The sequence below is a fragment of the Macaca nemestrina genome, chromosome 19 (assembly GCF_043159975.1).
Source record: "Macaca nemestrina isolate mMacNem1 chromosome 19, mMacNem.hap1, whole genome shotgun sequence".
Taxonomy (NCBI): domain Eukaryota; kingdom Metazoa; phylum Chordata; class Mammalia; order Primates; family Cercopithecidae; genus Macaca; species Macaca nemestrina.
In genome coordinates this window covers 83,230,370-83,256,392 of record NC_092143.1, presented here as the reverse complement: position 1 = coordinate 83,256,392, position 26,023 = coordinate 83,230,370, and the positions used below count along the sequence as shown (strand labels likewise).

At 40.5% G+C, this 26,023-nt stretch overlaps 1 protein-coding gene across 11 annotated transcripts in view; it reads right to left on the bottom strand.

The window, feature by feature from the left end:
• The window catches only part of LOC105478933 (centrosomal protein 192), a 144,056-nt gene that overhangs the window by 71,681 nt on the left and 46,352 nt on the right, over nt 1-26,023 (bottom strand). For 9 of the 11 annotated variants that reach the window (XR_011617172.1, XR_011617173.1, XM_011736671.3 and 6 more), the window contains 7 exons: nt 20,034-20,098; nt 18,762-18,971; nt 16,010-16,136; nt 14,627-14,757; nt 7,032-7,857; nt 6,822-6,948; nt 2,922-3,093 (listed from right to left, as the gene is read on the bottom strand). Coding sequence is in view for 9 of the 11 variants with exons in the window: in XM_011736671.3 (XP_011734973.2) it covers nt 2,922-3,093; nt 6,822-6,948; nt 7,032-7,857; nt 14,627-14,757; nt 16,010-16,136; nt 18,762-18,971; nt 20,034-20,098 (1,658 nt within the window). In the remaining 2 variants the exon portion in view is untranslated. The remainder of the gene's footprint in view (nt 1-2,921; nt 3,094-6,821; nt 6,949-7,031; nt 7,858-14,626; nt 14,758-16,009; nt 16,137-18,761; nt 18,972-20,033; nt 20,099-26,023) is intronic. The other 2 variants (XM_024791955.2, XM_024791956.2) reach the window with 1 other exon arrangement.

The following is a 26,023-nucleotide window of genomic DNA, read 5'->3' as shown; positions in this document are numbered from 1 at the left end:
CTTAATACAACAAATTGAAACGATGCTGGTAAAAGCTCAAGTAACAAAGAGATGTGCATGAGGTTTCTCTTTGAAAAAACATTGTTTTACACAAAAATAGTAGTCTTGCAGTTGTGAAATGCAGACTTACATTAGAAAATGTGATTGTTGTTTTGTAAAAGGAATTATACTATGAGGAAAATAGGTATACACTAAGAATATCTGAAAATTTTGCACAGATAAAGGACCAGAGTCTAGTAACTTTTTGAGGATTTAAGGGATTTCTATAAACTTTACAATAAAAATCTAAATAAATTAGTAGCGAAGGAGTGGGGGCCGAGCAAGCTTGAAATGATAACGACTTTGAGGTCAGGCGGCGGCTCAGCAGGCTGGCAGGGCCCCACTCCACCATCTGTCCATGCTACTGCCTGGGCTTGAACACTCAAAGATGTTAACTTTTTTTTTTTTGAGACGGAGTCTCGCTCTGTCACCCAGGCTGGACTGCAGTGGCCGGATCTCAGCTCACTGCAAGCTCCGCCTCCCGGGTTCACGCCATTCTCCTGCCTCAGCCTCCCGAGTAGCTGGGACTACAGGCGCCCGCCACCTCGCCCTGCTAGTTTTTTGTATTTTTTAGTAGAGACGGGGTTTCACCGTGTTAACCAGGATGGTCTCGATCTCCTGACCTCGTGATCCGCCCGTCTCGGCCTCCCAAAGTGCTGGGATTACAGGCTTGAGCCACCGCGCCCGGCCTTTTTTTTTTTTTTTTTTTTTGAGACAGAGTCTCCCTCTTGTTGCCCAGGCTGGAGTACAATGGCGCAATCTCAGCTCACTGCAACCTTCACCTCCCGGGTTCAAGCCATTTTCCTGCCTCAGCCTCCCAAGTAGCTGGGATTACAGGGGCCCGCCACCACACCCAGCTATTGCTTTGTATTTTTAGTAGAGGCAGGGTTTCACCATGTTGGCCAGGCTGGTCTTGAACTCCTGACCTCAGGTGATCTGCCTGCCTCAGCCTCCCAAAGTGCTGGGATTACAGGTATGAGCCGCCACGCCCGGCCAAAGATGTTAACTTTTATGTGTTCTAAGTCCTCTCCCATTTCTAAACTTGTGTGGCTCTATGAAGCATGAAGTTAACAGTCCTGGTAAACGTCCACACTCATTTCTTTGTACATAATGCATAATCTGAGGAGTGACATCTGCAGCTCTGCAGGACAGACCAGCTGAAATTTACAGACTAGACAGACGTAACCTTCACTGATTGCTCTGGTACTTGGTTTATAAATTTCTCCTGGCCAAAGCTTCAGAAATACAGACACTAAGAAACAAAGACTATATTATCTGCCAAGTAATAATAACAAATAACATGTATCCCGTGGTGACTTACTAGGTGACAAGCACTGCCCTCACATACTATTCCTCCTTACAGATGAAGAAACAGGTTGAGGGAGGTTTAGTAATCTGTCTGAGGAGGCAGCAGAAGATAAGTTATCTGACACCATAACCCAGCTCTCAACCACTACGCTAAGAACACGCAGACTCAGTATCTAACAACAACATGAAAAAGACAGCTTTCAAAGGAAGGGGTGTAACGCCCTAACACTGTGCTGTGTATTCAGTAACTCTCCAGCAGCTTGGTGGAGGAAGACTATGCAGCATACCCACAGCAGTCAGTCGGCTCATTAAAAAACTGAACAATTCCACACACAACAACAGGTAACACTAGCTTCTCCCACATAACTCTCTCTGCTCTTCTTCTATTCTATCCCCACTGTTACTGTCTTGGCCCAAGCATCCACTGTCTCTTGCCTAAACCACTACAGTGGTCTCGTGTCAAATCTCCGATTTTAATTTTGCTCCTACTGGTCCCTCCTTCCTCACAGCTGTTGGAGTGAGCTTTTAAAACATCAAACCAGCCTGGGCTTGGTGGCTCATGCCTGTAATCTCACCACTTTGGGAGGCCAAGTCAGGAAGACCGCTTGAGGCCAGGAGTTCAAGACCAGCTCTGGCAACACAGCAAGACCCCACCTCTAAAAAAATTTTTTTAATTAGCCAGGTGTGGTGGTAGGCACCTGTAGTCCCAGCTACTTGAGAGGTCAAGGCAGAAGGAACACCTGAGCCCAGGAGTACAAGACCAGCCTGAGCAACATGGCAAGACACTGTCTCTACAAAAAAAATGAAAAATTAGCCAGGTGTGGCAGTGCACACCTGTAGTCCCAGCTACTTGGGAGGCTGAGGCAGGAGGATCACTTGAGACCAGGAGTCCTAGGCTGTAGTGAGCTGTGATCGTGCCACCATACTCCAGCCTGGGTGACAGAGCGAGATCATCTCTAAAAAATACACAAACAAAATGAAATCAAAACAGATCATGACAGTGACCTGCTTAAAAGCCTTCAAACTCCCATGTTTTAAACCCAGCACCCTTCCCAGTTTGGTCCCCCCCCTTCCAGCCTCATCCACTTGTCCCCATTGACATGATTCACTGTGGCTGTTCTAAACTTCCCGGAGTGCCTCAGATCAGTTTGCATCTTACAGCTCTCCACCTCCCCATGTGTTAACTCTGCTTCCCTGTTGCCTAACTCCTAGCAGTGAGGCAAAGTGTGGCTTCAGTGTATTTATCCCTGCAGAAACCTTTGCTGAAGCAAAGGCAGTGAGACTTCCAACCACCACCTTCTGGTCCCCATAGTACACGCGCAGCATGACGCACTTCATTACACAGTGTGCCTCACCAGACAGAGCTCTTCCAGGGCAGATCCTAAAATGTTTGTACCTCTGTGCCTACTAGCATGAGTAGGGATTTAATATGTGCACACGAATACAAAAATCATTTTAAAGGTAAAAGAGCAACACAGAAGTTATATAGGCTTGAACTGTTGTCTGAATCAAACATCTGTAACACTTTTAAGAGTTGAAAGCCTTAGTAATAAATAATCCAAGTGGCTGCCCACCTTGCGGTCCTCCAGGGCATCATCTGTGGTTGTGGCAGGACAGGAGCTCTCTGGTTCAGACACATACGTCAGCCTGCTCACCCCAGCAGGCGAGCACGCCAAGGGAGACAACTCCTGCTTACACGGAGGCTGCTGCTGCTGAGCTGCTGAACCAAAGGACTCTAACGCACACCTGAAAGAGAAGAGGAGCTCACACTTGCAGTTCTCCAGTCCTTCAACTATCTACATAAGCAAAAAACCATTCCTATGAGCCTATAATCTTGCAAATAACTACCTCTAATTCAAGGTTTACACTTAATTATCTAAAACTATAAAAAATATTCCCATTGAATGAAGCCTCTGTTAAGCAACTGTAACTGTATTGTGGCATTTTCATTAATAAATACCATATAAAGACACACAGCAACGTTAGCTATTCATTCTATAAAAATTTACTGGCCGGGCGCGGTGGCTCACGCCTGTAATCCCAGCACTTAGGGAGGCCGAGACGGGCGGATCACGAGGTCAGGAGATCGAGACCATCCTGGCTAACACGGTGAAACCCCGTCTCTACCAAAAAAATACAAAAAACTAGCCGGGCGAGGTGGCGGGCGCCTGTAGTCCCAGTTACTGGGGAGGCTGAGGCAGGAGAATGGCGTGAACCCGGGAGGCGGAGCTTGCAGTGAGCTGAGATCCGGCCACTGCACTCCAGCCTGGGCGACAGAGCGAGACTCTGTCTCAAAAATAAATAAATAAATAAATAAATAAAATAAAATAAAAAAATAAAAATTTACTAAGTATCTCATACAGAGAAATGAACAGAAGAATTCCAACCGTCATCGAGCAAAGAGGAAAAAAAAAATCATGCAGATAAATGCAAAGAAATGGGAACAGTCACACACCACTGTGGGACTATCAAGTGGTACAACTTTCAGTTGAGCAATTAAGCAGTATATATCAAAGGCCTCTTGACTCAAGATATTCTACATCTAGGAATTTATCCTGAGAAAAAAAATTAATGATAAATATAAAGACTTCACAAAAAGGACATGTCATCACATCACTGTGGACAATAAGTGGGAAATCTTAGATCCGATTCCCCAGGAGGAAGTGAGCTACAGAAATTAGAGCACAAACATGCAACACAACACTATGCAGCCATTCAAAAGCATGCTGTTCCAGCCTTGCTTCTGGAAGATGTCCCTGCTATACAACATGAAATGAAAAGATCAGAAAGCGACAAATAGAGAGTCTTACATCTATCTGCAAACACACCAGAGTCACTTCCTCATCATTCTGTCCATTAGCATCTTTCACAGGGCTGCCAGCCGAGACGCAAGGAGCGGCAAACGGACTGCACCTCTTGAGGGAAAGCGGCACAGTCACAGTGCAAAAGAGCACAGGGGATAGGAAATAAGCGTCAAGCCACCTTTGGAAACAGTCTCCACACCTATGCTCTGCTGGTTAGCTTGAATTCAGCCCTTCACTTGACTGGATTCCACCATCTTTCTTCTTTGTACAAAGTTCAGAATAATCAGCTAGGCAATGGACGCACATGGAAAATTCAAATTTGAATTCTGAACTTTTAAAAAATTCCAAATTGGCCAGGTATCATGGCTCATGTCTGTAATCCCAGCACTTTGAGAGGCCGAGGCAGGTGGATCACGAGGTCAGGAGATCGAGACCATCCTATCTAACATGGTTAAACCCCATCTCTACTAAAAATACAAAAAATTAGCCAGGTGTGGGCTGGGCGCAGTGGCTCACGCCTGTAATCCCAGCACTTTGGGAGGCCAAGGCAAGCAGATCACGAGGTCAGGAGATTGAGACTATCCTGGCTAACATGGTGAAACCCATCTCTACTAAAAATACAAAAAAATTAGCTGGGCTTGGTGGCGGGCGCCTGTAATCCCAGCTCCTCGGGAGGCTGAGGCAGGAGAACGGTATGAACCCAGGAGGTGGAGCTTGCAGTGAGCCGAGATCGCGTTACTGCACTCCAGCCTGGGCGAGACTGTGAGACTCTGTCTCAAAAAAATAATAACAATAAATAAATAAATAACTACCCGGGCGTGGTGGCAGGCGCCTGTAGTCCCAGCTACTCAGGAGGCTGAGGCAGGAGAATGGCGTGAACCGGGAGGCAGAGCTTGCAGTGAGCCGAGATTGCACCACTGTACTCCAGTCTGGGCACAGACCAAGACTCTGTCTCATAAAAATAAAAATAAAAATAAAAATAAAAATAAAAGTAAAAAGTCCCAAATCAAGACGGTATTGTCAAAATACCAGTTAGTAAATTTCTAACCAATGGCAACAAAGTATTACCTACCAAACTGCTTCAGGCCTTCTCTAGCTCCCCCATGACATGCACCTACATGGGTTTCTGTATCCACATGCACACCCGCACAAACGCACGCACACACACACAAACACATACACACAGCATGATATAGCACGGAAAATGTTCTGAGTCACTGGATGATGTGTTGTATTCATTTGACTCCTTTGGTTAACAAGAACAAATGCATTTAGGTGAAATTACCTAAAATAATGAAAAGTGAACTGCAAGAACACATGCAAAATAAAAGGGGAGACATACTGAAAGGGTATACTGTATGATGATAGAGCAAAGTAACAATGAAGAATCAACACAGACATATAGCCTAATACAATTATTAGACTTGAAAAATAAAGAATTTTGGCAAAAACTTGCAAAAACATCAAGTCAATTCAAAGCCAAAAAGAATCAGGCTAGTCTCAGATATCCCTCTAGTCTTCCATAGGGAGAGTAAAGCAATACCGGTAAGAAACATAAGGGAAGAACGTGTAAGCCAAAGATTGTAAACATACTACACCGTATCACAGCCAGATCATCTTCAAATTTGCTTTGGGCTGGATGACTAGTAATAAATCTGTTAAAATATGCAGGTTGAGCACAGTTGCTCATGCCTGTAATGCCAGCACTTTGGGAGGCTGAGGCAGGTGGATTACCTGAGGTCAGGAGTTCAAAACCAGCCTGGCCAACATGGTGAAACCCCATCTCTTATTAAAAATATAAAAATTAGCCAGGCAAGGCGGCATGTGCCTGTGGTTCCAGCTACTCGGGAGACCGAGGCAGGAGAATTGCTTGAATCCGGGAGGCAGGGGTTGTAGTGAGCCAAGATTGTACCAACGTACTCCAGCCTGGCCCACAGAGTGAGGCTCCATCTCAAAAAAAAAAAAAAAAAAAAAAAAGCAATCAACTATTACATAAGAAGTGACTGTGTATATGAAAGTGTTTCAAACTGAGGCATCCATAAGGAGTCACAGAAAGAACTCAGCTTTCCACTGACATTTAGCACCAGCTGAACCATACCATGTCGCTTCAGATGAACATGAAAAACTTTAACGGCACCTTGGGAAACAGCTAATAGGTATCTTTGAAATCCGATATTTTGAAACAAATCAAAACTATATTTAACATATTTGATAATTTTGCTGGTTAGGCAAATTTTTCCATTTATTATACTCTTTCAATAAACACATAAAAGATCTTTTATAAAGCCACAAAAGACATTCATAAAATTAAAATTTTATAAACAAAGTTATTCATTTAGATAGCAATATCATTTAGACAGCAAAAGTTAAGATATAAAGTATTCACCAGAAGCATCAAACGAACCATGACAGATCCATTAGGTAGTCTGTAACATTACTAGTTTTCTTTTAAATTCAGAGAATGATTGTTATAATGAGTAAAAGAAAAAGCAGTATACAAAAATTTGCATAGAAAAATAGCCAGAAAGAAATTCACAGCTTACAAGAGTTACCTTTGAGAGATGAATGCATAGATGAGTAATTTTTCTTCTTTACACATTTTTTCCCCAATTTCCTATGCTGAGCATAAATTTTTATTTTTATTTTTTTAAAAAGAAGGTACACACTCACCCTGATGAACTTGTTCCGGAAATTTCACTGGGAGAAGAATGACTCAGTGGTGATGTGGAAGGTCTGAAGCTCTCCTGCTCATCCTCTGAGCCACGTCCACCATGCTCAGGAGAGAGATTTTTCAAATCTATCAGAAAGGGGTATTTTCCAGTGAGAAGAGAAAATAAACTTTGTAATTTTATGAATGTGACCAACAACTCAGACACTTACCACTAGTTTTAGGTGAGACTATGCAATGGTTTTTAAAAGTCACATGCTTCTCACTGTTGCTTATTTCACTGACACACTCATTTTGCCTCTGATTTTCTCTACTATCTCGTATTTCTTCACACTCTTTTAACAGACAAAGGGATGTTATTCTGGAGTTCCTCACTGATGAATAACTATCAGATGGAGTGGAAACTGAGGTAGTTTTTTCATTGTTACCAACATCTTGTAATTTGTCGTCAATGGAACGTGTCTTCACGTCAACTGCTGCACTGCTATTCCCTCTCACATTTGTAACTGAATTTGAAGAGTTTACGGTTCTAGATGACTCTTGACTCTCGCTCTCTCCATTTTCAACATAAACAATAGCTGCTGTGTTTTCTTCTGGTTCCCTCACACTTACACTAGTAGCACTTAAGTCCACTGTATGAATGTCTTGAGTAATTTGTTCTTTGGGCAAAGATAAATCCCAAGTATCAGACATACCAGTCCTTGAAAAGTTTTCCAATGCACTTTCATATCTACTAACTTCAGTTTTTTTAAGGTACTTCTCCATATCAAACACATTGGATCCATTACTTTTTTCTAAATCATAAGCTAAGAAATGACACACGTGAGAACAGTCCTTCTGTTTCTCGTCTTCCTGAAAAGTCTTGTCTCTGGTTTTATTTGAAAGTGCCTTGATCATAGCAGCAAGTTGGGAAGGATCCGTATTAACTGATGCCTCTGCAATGGCTGACGCAATGGTGCTGATCCTAAGCACAGAATCGCCACTGTCTGGTAGCTTGTCTTTGTATCTTTGGGGTGTGTTGCTCATAAAGAAAGTGTCCTAGAAGTGAGAAAATTAAACATCAGATCAATTTACCCCAGTTTCATGAACATTCATTAGTCCCCCATTATCGTTGGGAGACGCATTTCAAGACCTCCAAGTGGATACCTGAAACCTCAGATAGTACCAAATCCAACTGCCGTAAATCAGAGCATGTTTCTGTTCCTACCTTCCACCCACAAATGTAATGCCTTTTCCATCTTAACTAAGCACTTCTCACTCACTGTGGTTGGAACGTTTGAAGTCTGGAGTGCAAAGCATGAATTTCTCTATCCTTCTTTGTAATTTCACATAAAGAAGATCATTCTTACCATAGGTCTCAGCAACTTCAGCATTTTTTTTTCTTTCCTTATTAAGTCGAGAACCTTCACCTTTTCACTTGAAGGAAGCACCTGATAGCTTCTCTTTGGTGTATCCAAATTGCAGGCAACACTACTCTTGCACTTTGGGGCCATATGAAATAAGAGTGACTTTAACACAAGCACTGCAATATCACTAGAGTTGATCCGATCACCAAACACTACTAAGTGACTAACAGGCAACAAGTGAATACAGGTAGAGAAGCTGAACAAAAGAAAGACTCACATCCTACCAGGATGGAGCAAGTTGGTGGGAAGATTTCATCATGCTACTAAGAATGACATATAATTTAAAACTTACAAACTATTTCTGGACTTTTCCACTGAATATTTCTGCACCACAGTTGACCACGGGTAACCAAAACTGCAGAAGGCAAAACTGTGGAAAAGAGGGGGCTACTGTACTAATTTGATCTTTATAACCACGATGTAGGATTTAATGGCAACAAAAAAATTAAGGGCATACCAGCTAAATACCCTAATGAAAAAGACAGCTGCCATCAACTTTAATTATATAGTACCAGGTTATTTATCAAATTGATTACCTTTGTTTTTAAAAAATCATCAGGAATGAAAGACATGGTAAAATTGAATCAGATAATAATTTAAAACCAAAAACTTAAGATATTGAGATTGAAAAGCCACTGAGTCATTGTGACGACAAGTATAATTCTTGGTAATTTCATTCAACTGTTAGAATTATTGATAAGCAAGACATAAATAGGAACCCTGAGTAAAAAACTGAAATGGGCCCAACAGTTAAGAAACATAAACTATTTAACAACAACAACAAAAATAATTAAGACCTCTGCCTCCAGTAATAGCAGACTAAGTAAAGCAAACCAACCTCTTGCTAGGAACAATTAGAACTGAATAGCATATGCAAAAACTTATCTTTGAAAGGACTAGCAAGCTTAAAAAGCCGTGTAAATTTATGGGGCCAAAATCTAAGAGAAGAAAGCAACCCAGAGAGGTAAGCCCAACACTGGGGATGCTGTTCCCTAAGCGTATCTGCTGCTTCAAGAAAAGGCTAAGCAAAGTTGTTCTTGTGGGAATGCAGGTATAAAAAACTGAGTCTGCCAATCCCCCCACTGGGGGATTAGAAGGTGCACGTGTGTATATGTTTGAGGGAGAGAAAGATACCACAGTAAAACATCCATGCTTTGGGATGAGACGACAAAGAGACACACTCCAGCCGTAAAGGTAAATCAGCATCTGACTGGTTCTCATAAGGATGAGGCTCAGCTCCAATCAGCTTGATTCCAATAAATGAATGAAAGTGATCTGCAATTGCTAGTGTTCCTTGCTCCCTGTCAGAAGCAGACATAAATCCAGTCTGGAAGATATCATCTCCCTTAGCCTCAAATTATTTCAAAGATTTTTCCTCTAAACTGTAGGGTAAAACAAAAGCTACCCAAGCACATCACAGTAAGATGGATAAAAACCAAAGAGAAAAATAACAAAACACCAACAGCCAACTTTTAAAATGAAATGACATGAAAAAATACATTCAAAGTGCTAAAAGTTGCTCCTAACAATTCTATAGCAAGCAAAAATACACAGCAAGAGTAACAGGGAGATAAAGACATTTCAGAGAGACAACAAACAAAATTCATTATCAGCAGTCCCTTACAAAAAAAAAAAAAAAGTAAGGATATTCTTTAAGAAGAAAACTAATCTCAGATGAAACATCAGAAATATTGGTTATTTATAAACCATCATCATATCTTACTGGGTTAAGTATAGAAATAAAACATAATACAAGAAAAGCTTTTTAAGTATGGAGTAAATTGAGTATTTTGTGATGCCTGGAATGCCAAGTAAGACATTTAAAAGAAAACAAAGAATTTTTACTAAACATCAGTAAGCCAAGAGACAGGTTATAATTATTTGGGTAATCATTAAAATAATATAAATATATATAATTACCAAATCAACAGAGGAGAAAATTGGAATCATATAAAACTCTTAAACGATCTCAAAGAATGCCAGAAGAAAAAGAACAAAGTCTAGGCGAACCAAATAAAAAGCAAATAAAGTGAGCAGATTCAAACCCCCATGTATTGGAAATTCCATTAAGTGTAAGTAGAAAGACAGTGATATAGTTTGGATGCCCCTCCAAATCTCATGTTGAGATGTAATCCCCAGTGTCGGAGGTGAGGCCAAGTGGGAGGTGTCTGGGTCATGGCGGTGGACCCCTCATGGCTTGGTGTTATCTTGCGGTAGTCAGTGAGCTATCCTAAGACCTGCTTGTTTAAAGTGTGTGGCACCTTCCCCATCCCTGCTTTGGCCACATGACGTGCCTGCTCCCGCTTCGCCTTCTGCCATAACTGCCAGCTTTCAGAGGCCGCCTCAGAAGCCAAGCAGACGCCCACACCACACTTCCTACACAGCCCACAGAACGATGGGCCAGTTAAATCTCTTTTCTTTATAAATTACCCAGTCTCAGGTATTTCTTGATAGCAATGCAAGTAACAGCCTAATACAGACTGCCAGACTGGTTGAAAAACAAATCCAACAGTACGTCCCTATAACATCTGAAATATAAGGACACAGAAAGATTAAAAGTAAAATAATGGCAAAAAATATAACATGCTAACACTAACCAAAGAAAGCTGGTATTGACATTGTTAATCTCAGACTAGATTTAGGAGGGAGACATGCTCAATAAAGGATTTGATTTGTCAGCAACAACAATTTTTATGCACCAAAACAATTTTATGAAGAATTTAATGCAACAAATTTTATGCGCAATTTGTATGCACCTAAAAATACAGCTTCAAATGTTTAAAGCAAATGTTGCTATACCTCTAATGATTAATGAACAAACCCACAATCATGGTGGGAGATTTTAAAAGAATAGCACAATAATTTTAAGAATGCAGGCAGCTTGAGCATCCCGATCTAAATCAATCTCACCTAAGTGAGACAGACATTAAGTCACATAACAGACATTCCCTACAAGCGTACAGAAAATACTTCCAAAAACTGAACAAATGCTGAGATGCATATCATACTTAAACAAATTTCAAAGGTCTAAAACTAAACACTCTCTGACTACAGTACATTTGGCCTAAAATCAATTATTTCAAAAATTAGAAAATCTACACACATCCAATGCACTTACACCACTGAAAAAGCAGGAAGGCAGAAAAATAAGCACACTAGGCATCCATCTCAAAAAGTTAGAACAACAACACATTAAATCCACAGAAAGCAGAAGGAAATAAATGCAGACCAGAAAATATGAAATAGAAAGACAAACAGAATTGAGAATAAATAAAATTGACAAATTAACAAAACTGAAAGTATCTGGTGAGACTAAGAAAAAGAGAGGCAAAACAGTCAATTATAGAAATAACAAAAGAGACATAGTTTAACAACCTAAAATATTAATCACAAGAGGATATTATGGTCAGCATGACAGTAAAATAAATTTTCAAGTGTAGAGGAAGCTTATAATCTCTAGAAAACTACAGTTTACTAAAACTGACATAAAAAAATTAAAACATCAGAATAGTACTACAACTATTAAAGAAAATTGAATCTGCAATTAAAGGCATTAGATAAAGAATATACCAGACGGCTGGGCGTGGTGGCTCACGCCTGTAATCCCAGCACTTTGGGAGGCCGAGGTGGGTGGATCACGAGTTCAGCAGATGGAGACCATCCTGGCTAACACGGTGAAACTCCGTCCTACTAAAAATACAAAAAATTAGCCGGGCGTGGTGGTGGGTGCCTGTAGTCCCAGCTACTCAGGAGGCTGAGGCAGGAGAATGGCATGAACCTGGGAGGCGGAGCTTGCAGTGAGTCGAGATCGCACCACTGCACTCCAGCCTGGGCGACACAGCAAGACTCCATCTCAAAAAATAAAAAAAAAAGATAAAAATACATAAAAAAGAATATACCAGACTCAAGTGATTTCACTAATGTATTCTACCAAAATCTTTTAAAAAGCACCAACCTTACAAAAACTCTTCCTGAAAACAGAAAAAATGAGACCAGTAAAACCTTGAAACCAAAACCAGACAAGAACATTATATGAAAAGTCATTCATCTCACTCACAAAAATGCAAAATTCTAAGCAAACTATTAGCACACCCAATCCAATGATATATCAAAAGATAACACATTACAATCCTAGTGAGGTTTATTCCAAGTATAAAAGAATAGTTTAATATTCAAAAACCATTTGATAAAATTCATCACATCAACAAAACAGAGCAAGCTCAAGTTCTTAACAGATCCAGAAAAGCATCTGATACCAAAACAGAACAAAAAACTAGTGAACAAAGATTAGAAGACCACTTTGTTGATCCAGTAATTTAAAACAAAACAAAACAAAAACCTTACAGCATGCATCAAATTTAAAGATGAAATACCAAAAAAGAGTTCCCACTGAATCAGGGAAACCCAACATCATGACATCAACACTGTTCTGAGGTCCATCCAGTCAAGGAAGGCAAGACAAAGAAACAAAGGTATAAAAATTAAAAATGAAGAAATAAAACTTCTATTCTCAGATGAAAAACTATGTATATAGGAAATCCAAAGAGTTGATAATTAGAGTTAATAAGTAAATGTGCTGGATATAAGGTGAGTATATTTAAAAAACAAATACAATTGTGTATTTGTTTAGCCAAAACAAACAGAAAATAAAGTTAAGAAACATAATACTAAAATAATGTTTCATTTGATAGCACAACAGGGTCAAAATAATTGTACATTTAAAAATAACTGAGAGTATATAATTGTATTGCTCATAACACAGAGGATAAATGCTCGAGGGGATGGATAACCCACTTACCATGATGTGATTATTATGCATTGCATGCCTGTACCAAAACATCTCGTGTGCCCCATAAATCTATACATCTACTATGTACCTACAAAAATTAAAAGTAAAAGTTTCAACAACTTGGGAAGAAATCTAACAAGATGACGTGAAAAATCTGCACAAAACTCACAGAATACAAAGGGAAATTAAAACATATAAATGAAGTAATATGTAAGTTTCATGGATTAGAAAACTCATTATTATAAAGATGTCAATTTTACTGTTCCATAAATTAAATTTAATCCCCAAAAAAGTCCAACAGGGTTGCTGGTGGTTAGTGGCTGGTGTGTAGAAGCTGACCACGTGACTGTAAGGCACACACGGAAATGTAAAGGGCCAGGAATAGCCAAGAGACTTTTAAGGAAAAATAGGAGAGTATTTACTCTTCCAGATAGCAAGACTTATTATAATAAAGCTACAATATTCAAGTGTCATCTTGACACAAGACAAACAGACCAAAGAAGCACAACAGAGACTCTAGAAATATACCGACAATGTCATAGAACTTGATTTATGATAAAGTTAACACATAAGAGAAATAATGAAAGCATGAACTAATCAACAAATAAAAATACCACTAAAAACGTGAACAGGCAAGCCACAGACTGGGAGAAGACACATGGAACACTCATAACTGACAAAAGGCTCCTATCCAATGTAAAGAACACCTATAAATCAAATAAAACTGTCCATTGGAAAAATGGGCAACAGACTTGGACAGGAACTTCACAAAATAAGCCTCCAAATGACAGCAAACATGAGCAAGAATCAGCTTTCTTAGTAATCAGAGAAATGCACATGAAGACAAGAAGGCCCCACTGTGCACCCACCAGAATAACGAGGAAAGCCAGGTGCTGGCGAGGATGTGCAGTGACAGGAAGCACACACTCTTGAACAAATCTATATGGTACAACCACTCTGGAAAACTGTCAAAACCACTGAAGTGAAGTTACGCAAACCCTACAACATGCACACACAACTCACATGAATGTGTGCACACTTCCCAGGTACTAGGCTGTTCATGGAGCATTGTTTTATAATTGTCCAGCAGTGGAAATATCCCAAATGTTCACAAATGGATATAAAAGCAACAGAATATTCATATAACAGAATACTATACAGTAATAAAAATAAGTTTCTATTATACTCATCTAAACAAATGTAAGGTGAGGTGAAAAAAGTCAAAGAAAAGGAACACATGCCACATGGTTTCTTTTATGTGAAGTTCAGAATCAGATAAAATTAATACAGGGTTAAAGGTCAGGTAACTGGAGGCGGCAAAAAAACTTGTTTCTGGGCTGTTGGCAATGTTCTTTCTTGATCTGATGTGTACACAAGTGTATGCCTTGTGATCATTCATTCACTGACTACATATCTGTTTTATAAACTCATCTGTGTGTATATCACAACAAAAACTTCAAAATAAAAATTTAAAGGACACTTGCAAGAAATTTGAAGCCAGGAAAGAAAACATGCTAAACTGCACATATTTTTCACAGGTGATCTCGTCTTGATCCTATATAAGAACTACAACAATACAATCTTAGATTTCCTTACGAAAGGCTTAAGCTACCTCTGTTTTGCCTTTATCAGCCATTAACGTCACATCATTTTCATCCACTTGTGAAGTCCTCTCCACTGCTTCAACCTGAAGTGTAATTGATCCTTCACTTAGCTGTGCCTGGGACTGTTCATTTAAATCTCCTGCAGGAAATATATAATATTCAACTTATAAGTATACACTATTTGGCAAACACAGTCTGTGGAATAAGGATCAGGCAAAATGACTAATAACCAAGGAAGATGTCTTTGTACCCCAGATATCAGCTGCCTTCACTAAAACGGTTTAAATGTATAGTCACTTGGACAGAGAACAACAACACAGTTAATTTGGCTCAATGCTGCAGAGTCCAAACTTTGAAGGAGGATTGTTGATTTTAATATCTCCCTTGCAAATGCACATATAAACTCATTTAATATTTTTCAGCTTTAAACATTTCACAAACATACAATAAGCTGAATTTAAAACTGAGCACTACTTGGTCGGGTGCAATTGCTCAAGCCTGTGATCCCGCACTTTGGGAGTCTGAGGTGGGCAGATCACTTGAGGAGTTTGAGACCAGCCTGGCCACCATGGTGAAACCCTGTCTCTACCAAGAATACAAAAAATTATCTGGGCGTGGTGGCGTGAGCCTGTGATCCCAGCTACTCGGGAGGCTGAGGTGGGAGAATCGCTTGACCCAGGAGGTGGAGATTGCAGTGAGCCAAGATCACGCCACTGCGTGACAGAGAAAGACTCTGTCTCCAAAAAAAAAAGACAGACTGTCTCAAAAAAAAAAAAAAAAAAAAAGAGAAGGAAAGAAAGAAAGAAGTGAGTGCATCTTTAGAGAAATGGAAAATGAGCTGACTTTGTATACACGGACCCCCCATCCCAACTTCCCTACTGGAATACAGGCTCTTTAAGGAATGGAGCTTATCTTATACAAGTTTATGTGATACGTAGCACAAGACATTGTACTAACAAAAAGTAGCTGCTTGATAATTCTAAGTTGACCAAGAATATCAGATTAAAAATATTATAGATATTCATCATAAAAATTTATCATAGATTATCACCATCTAAATCTCAAAACATCTCTTTAAAAGTCAACCTAAATAATAAATATATCTACAATTAACTAACTCAATAATTCAACAGCCAACATTAGCCCATTTGAAATTATTTTATTTACTGTGGTTTTTACAAATTTAGGTAGATTTTGGCTGACTTGTTTCCACTTTAGATTTAAAAGGATATATGAGGTTACATATGAATCAAATCTATAACTAACACTGAGAAACTACAAAGTGTTATATACATTTTCACTCATAAAGAACATGGTCACACATTTAACCCCTAAGTTACACATTTAAGGAAAAAAAAGATTCCTAAAAGCCCCTTCTTTGAATCCTTTACCTGAATATAGATCATGGTTAAGATGAGCCATTTCTTTTTCCAAATCACCTCTCGACACATCGGATTTTCTTATTAAGGCAATAGGTTCTGTCTTCTCTGGTGATCTAATAAAATAGCCAAATGACGGCTACAAAATAATTAAATGTAAATTATTTCTTTGATTTTCAACTGCTTTGAGAAATTCCAGACTATTTTATCTAATAGTGGTAACACAGCTAAATGACATCAAAAAACTGTTCTTCCCACTTAACCTCAAATTACTAGAGATGACCTTCAAAGGTCCAGGTAGAACCTTTCATTTCCTTAATACTAGCTACCTTTTAATCATTAGAACTCATATTGTCAAATAAATTGCCCTTACTAAGAAATTCAAATTAAAACAACACAGAAATGAGGCCGAGCACAGTGGCTCACACCTGTAATCCTAGCACTTTGGGAGGCCACGAGTTCAAGACCAGCCTGGCCAACTTGGCAAAACTTGATCTCTATTAAAACTATAAAGACTGGCCAGGGATGGTGGTGCGCGCCTGTAGTCCCAGGTACTCAGGGGGCGGAGGCACCAGAGGTTGTGGTGAGCTGAGATCAAGCCACTGCACTCTAGCCTGGGCAACAGAGTAGACTCTGTCTCAAAAAAACAACACAGAAATGATACTTCATTCCTCCAATAATTATTACTGAACACCTATTATGTGTTAGGCACTGTTTAATCATCAGTGACACATTAATGAGAAAAAAGATAAAAACTCCTGCTTCCTGGAAATTACAACAAATGTACTTTCTTTTATAGAATAAACACATCCTTGAAAAATGTGTATTAGGATTAGGGACGCTCCTACCAACTTGTATGGAAGGTTCGCATTCAAGGAGCTTGCTAAAGAGTAGGCAGTTTCCACCTGGCTTTCTTATACAGCAGTCACCTGACAGAACTAAAATGTGACCTCATTAAATGCACTCAATTTTTTACTGGTCTCCACTTGGGAATTTCTTCCCTTGATTCAGTAACTTGAATGCAAATAAAACTTCATTACTTATACCAAAACAAAAATTCCAAATAACAGACCAATTTTTTTTCATGATCCAGTGCTCTGTCCGTCTTACCTTTCCTTACTATAATTCCATTAATAAGGAATTCAGTTACTCTTCAACTTCTGTCATAATCTCAAAGTCACAATCAATCCAAGCAGAAAAATCTACCTTTCTAAAGTATTTATTTTCATTTTTCAATTGACTGCACTGAGCAAGACCACAGTTCAATTTCAAAGTTCTATGAATCAGCTGTGACTTCTAACACTACGTCTATTATTTCAAAATCATACTCTTAATGAAATCCAGTTTTGATAAACACTCCCTCCAATAACCCTAATTCCCTCTGTGGAATTTATCAACAAATTCTTTGACTCTATAGAATAAATCTTGAATTACTGCCCTTTTCTCTGCTTCTACTAGGTCATCCTTGTCCCCAGCCTTCATCACGTCTCTCCCATTTCCTAAGCATTTGCCTGCTTCTTTCCCTCTTCTGTCTTTTGCTGACTCTCACTACCTGGGCACCTAACATATGGCGGCAGCCTGCTGCACTTGGAGATGGGCCAGCACCACAACGAAGTTGTCCTGGGCCTTAATCACTTCCCCCTAGTTCATCTGAGATAAAACCCCCTCCTACTAGGAGCCCTCATGATCTGGCCCTTGGAATCATCTGCCATTCTCCCTTCATACCCTCCCACCCTGCTCCTCAGAGCAGCTCTGCCTGCCTGCTTTCCATTCCTCCAATATGCCACCCTGGTTCCTGCCTCCAGGCCTGCACACAGACAAAGGCCAGGTCACTAATGGAGGGAGAAGTCTTAATTCTTCTTACAAAAAAACCACTTTTTTTTTTTAAGATGGAGTCTCACTCTGTTGCCCAGGCTGGAGTGCAGTGGTGTGATCTCGACTCACTGCAACTCTCCACCTCCCGGGTTCAAGCGATTCTCCTACCTCAGCCTCCCGAGTAGCTGGGATTACAGCCACGCGCCACCACATCCGGCTAATTTTTTATATTTTTGGTAGAGACGGGTTTCGCCATGTTGGCCAGGTTGGTCTTAAACTCCTGACCTCAAGTGATCCACCCACCTCAGCTTCCCAAAGTGCTGGGATTACAGTCGTGAGCCAGTGTACCCGGCCTGCTGCCTCCTTTTCATCACTAAGATGCCAACTCAATGTCCTCCCCCAAACGTCAACCTGACCAGTACAGCTAAAGTAACTCCCTCTTCTCACTCATGCTTTATAGGACTTATCACTACCTGAATAACTTGTGTCTTTTTAATTGTACATGCATTACATTTAATTACATCAAAACACTTCTATATTTCAAAACATCTCTTTAGACAATAGTTTTTAAAAATCAATTTTAGAATTCTTCACACCAACCAACAATAACAATAGCAATGAACAACTATTAAATACTTACCACACGTTGGCTTAGCGCTAAATGCTTTACCTGAACCATCACATTTAAATCTTACAAAGCCCGATAAAACTGTGCTATTAAGAAATGGGAAATTAAGGCACAGAGGAGTTAAACTGTTCAATGTCCTAGAACTAGCTAAAAGACAGAGCTAGAACTGCAGTAACGGGCTGACTGACGATGAAACCTAAGTTTTTTACCACTCTTCTGTCCCATCCTGTTCTATCTCCATTTTAAAGTCACTCTGCCATCATAATACTCAAAATCTGAAATCTGGTGACTGTGAGTACTCCCAGCAGATTCCATACTTACTCTTTTCACATTGTTACCACCACCAAGGCAACCAAGCGCTTCAGATCTTTGAGCAAAGAACTCTCCTAAAGATAGACGTAAATAACTGGCATCATCTTTATCCAAATCTGATGTGCTATGTGATTTCCTCAACAGACTGTGATTAATTGTAGCTCCCCAGGACATATCGCCCAGTGCGACCGAAGCATTATGAGCATCTATGTTTTCTTCCTAGAGAGAAAGTTATTGTTTCGTTTCTTTCCCCCAGCAAGTCACTTTTCTGTTGTCCTAATATACAAAAACTAAAAAAGCCTTACCAAGAAAATTTAAAAAGTAATTTTTTAAAAACTAGACAAAAAAAATTGGACAAACTGAAGCATAATCAGCTACCACAGCTAATGAAGTGCAGTAGAGGAAAATGAGTATTTCTGAACACTTGAGTTATAATACACACGATCTTGAGTTGCTCATGACAGCACTTTCCTGTAATCCCAGCTACCTGGGAGGCCAAGATGGGAGACTTGTGTGAGCCCAGGAGTTCAAGACCAGCCTGAGCAACATGACGAGATCCCATCTGAAAAATAATAAGAATGATATCTTCATCTATTGCTTCATCAAACACTGTCATAAATTTTGAATCTTCAAAATAAGATTGAAGTAAGATTGTCATAAATAAGAATCTTCATAAAAAACAAACAGGATGTAGGACTGCCTCACTTTAAAACGTATTTTTAAAACTATAGAAATACAGCCCGGCACAGTGGCTCACACCTGTAATCCTAGCACTTTGGGAGGCCAAGATGGAAGGATTGCTTGAACCCAGGAGTTCGAGACCCGTCTAGGCAACGTAGCAAGACTCCATCACTACGAAAAATAAAAAATAAAAAAACAGCTAGGTGTGGTAGTACATGCCTGCAATCCCAGCTACACAGGAGGCTGATGCAGGAGGATCACTTGAGCCCAAAAGCTTAAGGCTGCAGTGAACTGTGATCACCACTGCACTCCAGCCTGGGTGACACAGCAAGCCTTTGTCTCAAAAAATAAACATAAACTATGGAAGTATCCATTAATGCCATTAAAGCAATTTTAAGTGAATTAAAGATATATTTCAGCATGTCAATGATCTTCAATTAATAATTTAGAGTATGAGGGAAAAAGCAGAAGTTGTCTAGCCATAAGAAAAATATGAAATTCTATACTAACTGTATATTCAGAAAGAAATGAACATTTTGCCTACACTTACATTAATACAGGAAAAATTTTAAATTTTGGATAAAACAAATAATTACAAACCTGTATAAATTGATGCTCTTTATTAAATTCTTCTTCATCTTGTGCAATCAAATCAAATGCTTCAGCTTAAAAAGAATACGTTTATATAAATAAATTACACTAATACCTAAACAAACACTAGCATACAGACACAAGTTAGGAAAATGAAATACTAAGGAAATAAAGTTGTAACAAGTATGTAAAAGCTTGCACTCATGATTGATGCATCTGTATTAAATGCTGAAGTCTACGGTTGTCAAACTTTTGCTAAAGAACACCTTGCTGCAGTTGATTGTGTCACTAACTTACCCCAATTTACTCACGGGCTTTACAATGAAAGCTTTTTCTTTCTAAAATTAATTTTTGCTTTGGAGAGTTAGGCACTCTTGCATTGAGGCACTCGTCCATGAATGCTGGTGGAATTTCATCGGGAGTCATCAGACTGATAAGCACTCTATAAGCCTGTCATGAAGATGGCTGCAAGGGTGCCCCAGGACCCGCTTGCCACCCATCCCAGGAAACCCCGGTCTGGACAAAGACTAGGAGTCCCCTAATGTCTGCCCTCAAGGTTCCTGCCGAGTACCTCAGTTCCCCCTGGGAAAGGAACACCAGCCTACACACACTCAACCCCAGGCCGAAGACCACCACTGAAATGCCTCAGAGGGATGGGGCAAATGGGCAAAGAGGGCCAGGGCCAGAAACACAACTGGGAGTGGTGGATTCGTAGCAAACTAGGAGGCCCAAGACCCTGCTTGAGGCATCAGAATTGCCAAGAACTTGAAATGTGTTGGTGAAATGTCTGCCAGCCAGATGCTAGACTGCCTGGCTGCAGCACTCTGGGCCTCTGCCTGGCAATGCAGGGTTGGAGCAGAAAGGAGAAAAGTGAATGGTGACCCAGAGGGCACAGTCCACTCATGGCCCAAACATGATGGAGGCTCCCCACTATCATGTGTCCATGAGGGACCAATCAGATCCACACTGCTCCTTTGGGAACCTAGACTGTATCCCACATTCACAACCTAAGACAAAAGAAAAGCAGACAGGATATTTCCGTTCAGGAAAAGCACCAAAGACTGCTGAGGCTTCCTACCTGTCAGAACAGTGCTAGTTCTTCACCTTGTTAAGTGACCATTTCTTATCACACACACAAAAAAAACTTTTTTTTTTTTTTTGAGACAAGGTCTGGCTCTGTTTCACAGGCTGGGGTGCAGTGGCACAATCTTGGCTCACTGCAACCTCTACCTCCTGGGCTCAAGCGATCCTCCCGCCTCAGCTTCCCCAATAGCTGGGCCTATAAGCATGTGCCACCACCCTCAGCTAATTTTTGTATTTTTTGGTAGAGATGGGGTTTTGCCATGTTTCCCTGCCTGGTCTCAAACTCCTGGGCTCAAGCAATTCACCCACCTTGGCTTCTCAAAGGTCTAGGATTACAGGCATAAGTCAAAATGCCCAGCCTAAAAAAAACACATTCTTAACCTACAGCATAGAACCTAGGAATGAGCATCAGGAGAACCATGAGGCCCTCAAAATACATGCAAAATCATACATTCCATAAAATATATTTCTATGAAGATTCACTGTGGAATCTATGACTCCAGCTAAGTTAAAAACCACTGCCCTAAAAGATGAAAGGACCAACCAACCAAATCTGACAGCCAAGAGAAGGGAATTAGGAAACTCGGCCCCGAAGAGGGTAATATGGTTTGGCTGTGTCTCCACCCAAATCTCAATCTGAATTGATCTCCCAGAATTCTCACATGTTGTGGGAGGGACCCAGGCAGAGGTAACTGAAACACAGGGGCTGGTCTTTCCCATGCTACTCTCATGATAGTGAATAAGTCTCACGAGATCTGATGGGTTTATCAGGGGTTTCCACTTTTGCTTCTTCCTCATTTTTTCTCTTGCCACCGACACATAAGAAGTGCCTTTTGCCTCCCACCATGATTCTGAGCCATGTGGAACTACAAGTCCAAGTCAACCTCTTTTTGTTCCCAGGTTCGGGTTTGTCTTTATCAGCAGCATAAAAACGAACTAATACGGAAGGTAACCCAAAAGAAAGTTAATGTACTTTGAGGAGTTAAATATCACCTGGTTTTTAAATAATTAACCGAGCAGCTCAAAATAGTATTTATTATAATCCCAAGTGCTTTTTCTCTGAACTGTAAGGGATTCTTCGAAGAAACATCTATATTAACACTATGTTGTCTACTCATCAGAAATCAATCACAGCCAGTAAGAAAAAAGAACTTCGTATTTTACGAGAATCTATGCCAATTCTTCGGCACACCTAAAACAACAAGCCTCTTGACTGAATGCTTCCGAGACCAAACGTGGGAGCAGCCCATTTGTGTCCCCCACTGCTGAACTCTCAGGTCACAAGCAGCAGCAACGGAGCACCTGGAATAGACGGAGCTGAGCTATCAGCAAGGAGGAAGGCAGGCACGGGGAAGAAGAGGCGGTAGGCTCTCTTTTTTTTTTTTTTTTTTGAGACGGAGTTTTGCTCTGTCACCCAGGCTGGAGTGCAGTGGCGCGATCTCGGCTCACTGCAAGCTCCGCCTCCCGGGTTCATGCCATTCTGCCTCAGCCCACCGCTGCCCCCCCCAACCAACCCCGGAGTAGCTGGGACTACAGGCGCCCGCCACCACGCCAGGCTAATGTTTTGTATTTTTTTTTTTTTTAGTAGAGACGGGGTTTCACCGTGGGTTAGTCAGGATGGTCTCGATCTCCTGACCTCGTGATCCACCCACCTAAGCCTCCCAAAGTGCTGGGATTATAGGCATGAGCCACTGCACCCAGCCGAGGCAGGCTGTCTTAAGGAACTGTCCTGCATAAAGTTTGTAAGTAGGCAAATTTTCATTTAAAATGACTTGGACGTTATAAGATTACACCCTTTTTTCCAACGTTCCTCTTCTGAATATCTCCTTCTATTACATTTTTAAAGTTCCTTTCTCCTTTTCAGTACAAAGGCTCCCATTTCATTAATGCTACCTCCACCCCTATTTCCCTGGATCTAGTCCATCCCTCCCAGCACCCATCAGCTTTTTCTGCCCACCAACCTTTTTAATAGCTTTCCATCTCCCCGTTTCCCTTTCCTCCCCACCCACGCTAGTCATCCTTTCCAACCAGACTAGCACTCATTCCCTAAGCACCAGGTTGGTTTCATTCAATCTTTCCAATACCATTTTTCATTTTTTAATAGTAATACATCTAATAATTCAAATTTAAAAGGTGTATGTTTGATACCACAATAAAGAGCTTTTCAAAGTTAACCAAAGACTTACAAGGGTATACACTGAAAACTATCTCCCCATCCGACCCTCGTTTCCCACGCCCTCAGATGCAACCAATAGCTAAAATATTTCTGAAATGTCTATCTGAATTTTTGATTTTTGAGTTCAAGTAGCTAGAGATTCCTGTAGTCAGTATCTTGCTTTATCTTTCCATTGTATGTCTTCACAAATGTCTGTATGTACATCCTCCCCTCTCCTACCTTTCTACACAAATGTTACAATACTTTATGTGCTTGGAGGTGGATTTTACATAATTTATTTTGGTGATCATTCCATTTCAGTAAGTAAAGAGCTCCTTTACCATTCTGTATGGCCACAGGGTGCTTCCTTGTATGGATGCACCTTAATTTATACCCTATTTTGTCCATCTACATTGCTTCCAACCTTATTATTACAGACAATGCTGCAAGTAATGAGCTTGCACATACATCATGTACCATTTGTACAAGTGAATCTGAAGAATAAATTCCCAGAAGCAGAACTACTCGGTTACAGGATAGTACACGTGTAACTTTGCTAGATGCTGCAATGTCATTATACCCAGAGGCTGTGCCAAGAATGGACTAGCATACCTGTGTCTCTCACATCTTTGCTAAGACAGTTTTATTACCAAACTTTTGGATCACTACCAAGGAAGTAACTGAAAAATACTATGACTGGGTGGATTTACACTGCATTTCTTTCCATGAGTAAAAATGAACATTTTTTGTTGTACATTTAACAACCATTTTTCTTTTTCTATAAATTGTTTCCAATTTTGAGGTAGTTGGTCTTTTTCTTATTGTTTATTAGAACTGTTTATATATTAGGAGAATGGGCTCTAAACCTATAATATGAATTACAAATCTTTTATTCTCAGTTTGATTGCTAATTTTTAAAAACTTTTTACGATAGGTGAAGTGTACAGCTCAAGGAATTTTCACAATCTGAACACATCTGCGTAGCCAACAGCACAGATTAAGAAGCATAACACTGTCAGTACCCAAACCACCTGCTTCTCATGCTACCTCCCCATCCACATGTAACCACTGCCCTGCGGCTGGCTCTGCAGGACTGCACTGCCAAGCTGTACACAAATAGAATTACAGAGTCTGCGTTCTCAGTCAGCTTCATGTCATTCCACGTTACTGAGATTCATCCAATGCTGTTGCATGTAGCTTCACATCTCATTCCCACTGCAACCTAATATTCCAGGGTATGAATAAACATAATCCATTCTACGGCTGGGGGAGGGGAGGGTGGTTCCGCAGCGACTTGGAAACTTCCACTGCTAATGCGAATTTGAGAATTCGGGGCTGATACAAATAGTGCTGCTATAAACATTCTAGTATGTCTTTTGGTGAATATGTACACCCTATTCTGCTGTGTATGTACTCAGGTACAGAATTATTAGGTCATAAAGTATGAAGTTCATCAAGTTCACCTTTACAAGACACTGCCAAACAGGTTTCCAAAATGGCTGTACCAATTTACACTCCCACCATCAACACATGAGAATTCCATGATCTTTTAGGTGATAAATATCCACCATTCAGTCTGCACCATCATTTTTAGATCAAGATATCATTGAGTAAGTCCTAACTGCAACTCAGCTTCACACTTCTGACCCCTATTTCCACTAATGACTACTTCTGCCTCAAACCGCAATCACCCAAAATCTACACGTTCTTCTGACTCTCTGCCTCAGGTAACAGTATCGCCATTGCCCCAGGTAACTCAGACCACAGACCCTCCTCTCTTCCTGCCTCTCTACCATCCCCTGAGATCCAGCCATCAAATCCTAACCATTTTACTTCTGCGTCTTTCATTAGCTATTCTTTTCATTTTCACTGGGACACCTAGATTTCGACAACATCCTAAGAACTCTCCCAAATGACCCTGACTGCCAAAAGAAGACTCGCCCAGCAAGTTCCACAAGCAACGAGTCCAGATGCTTTACAGACAATCCTCAATCCTGGGCATGGTCTCAATCCACTCCTGGCCCACTGACCTCTCCAGCTTCACCTCCTAGCCTCTGGCCACCCTCCCTTTATCCTGACATACAGGCTGGCCACACTGGACCATGCACCTTCTCAAACATGCCCACACTTCACCATCTCATTCCCTTCCAAACTGGGCTTTCTCTCCATTTGAAATTTCTCATGCCCCCAAAGGATTACCTGTGAAAACTCTACCTCAAAAGTGGCTTCCTATTCTTTTGCTACCTACTCACGCAACGTTTGTTTCTTCTCTGAATTCCATTGCTTTTGGTTTGAGTTTCTCACGATGCTGATGACTGTGTACTGCATTCCTGTCTCATCATTCTGGGCTGATAAGCAGTTAAGGACTGGCATACTACCTCATTTATTGCTGTAATTCCACATCAGGAGACTTTTTGAAAGAAGCTTAGTACAAGCAGTAAGTGGGAAAATTTCTTCCTCTGGCGCAAGCCTATGAACAATAAGGCCAGGCTTGACAGGCCCACAAGCAGCGCGGCTCCTTCCAGTTACAGCAGAGCTCAGCCCTGAGGGCTGCGGCACAACATCTTCACAGGCTGCGGCTCCAAATCCCGTGACCTGGCGTCGTGTAGACCTAAACCACTTTCTATATTCACTGTCAGGGATGATGCTGATCAACAACCTAACTGCTTCTGTTAACGCTTTTATCCCTTGAGATTTCATTATCTTTTTGGTTACTTTTCTTCCATCATTTCTACCACACCTTCTACCTTTCATGGACTGG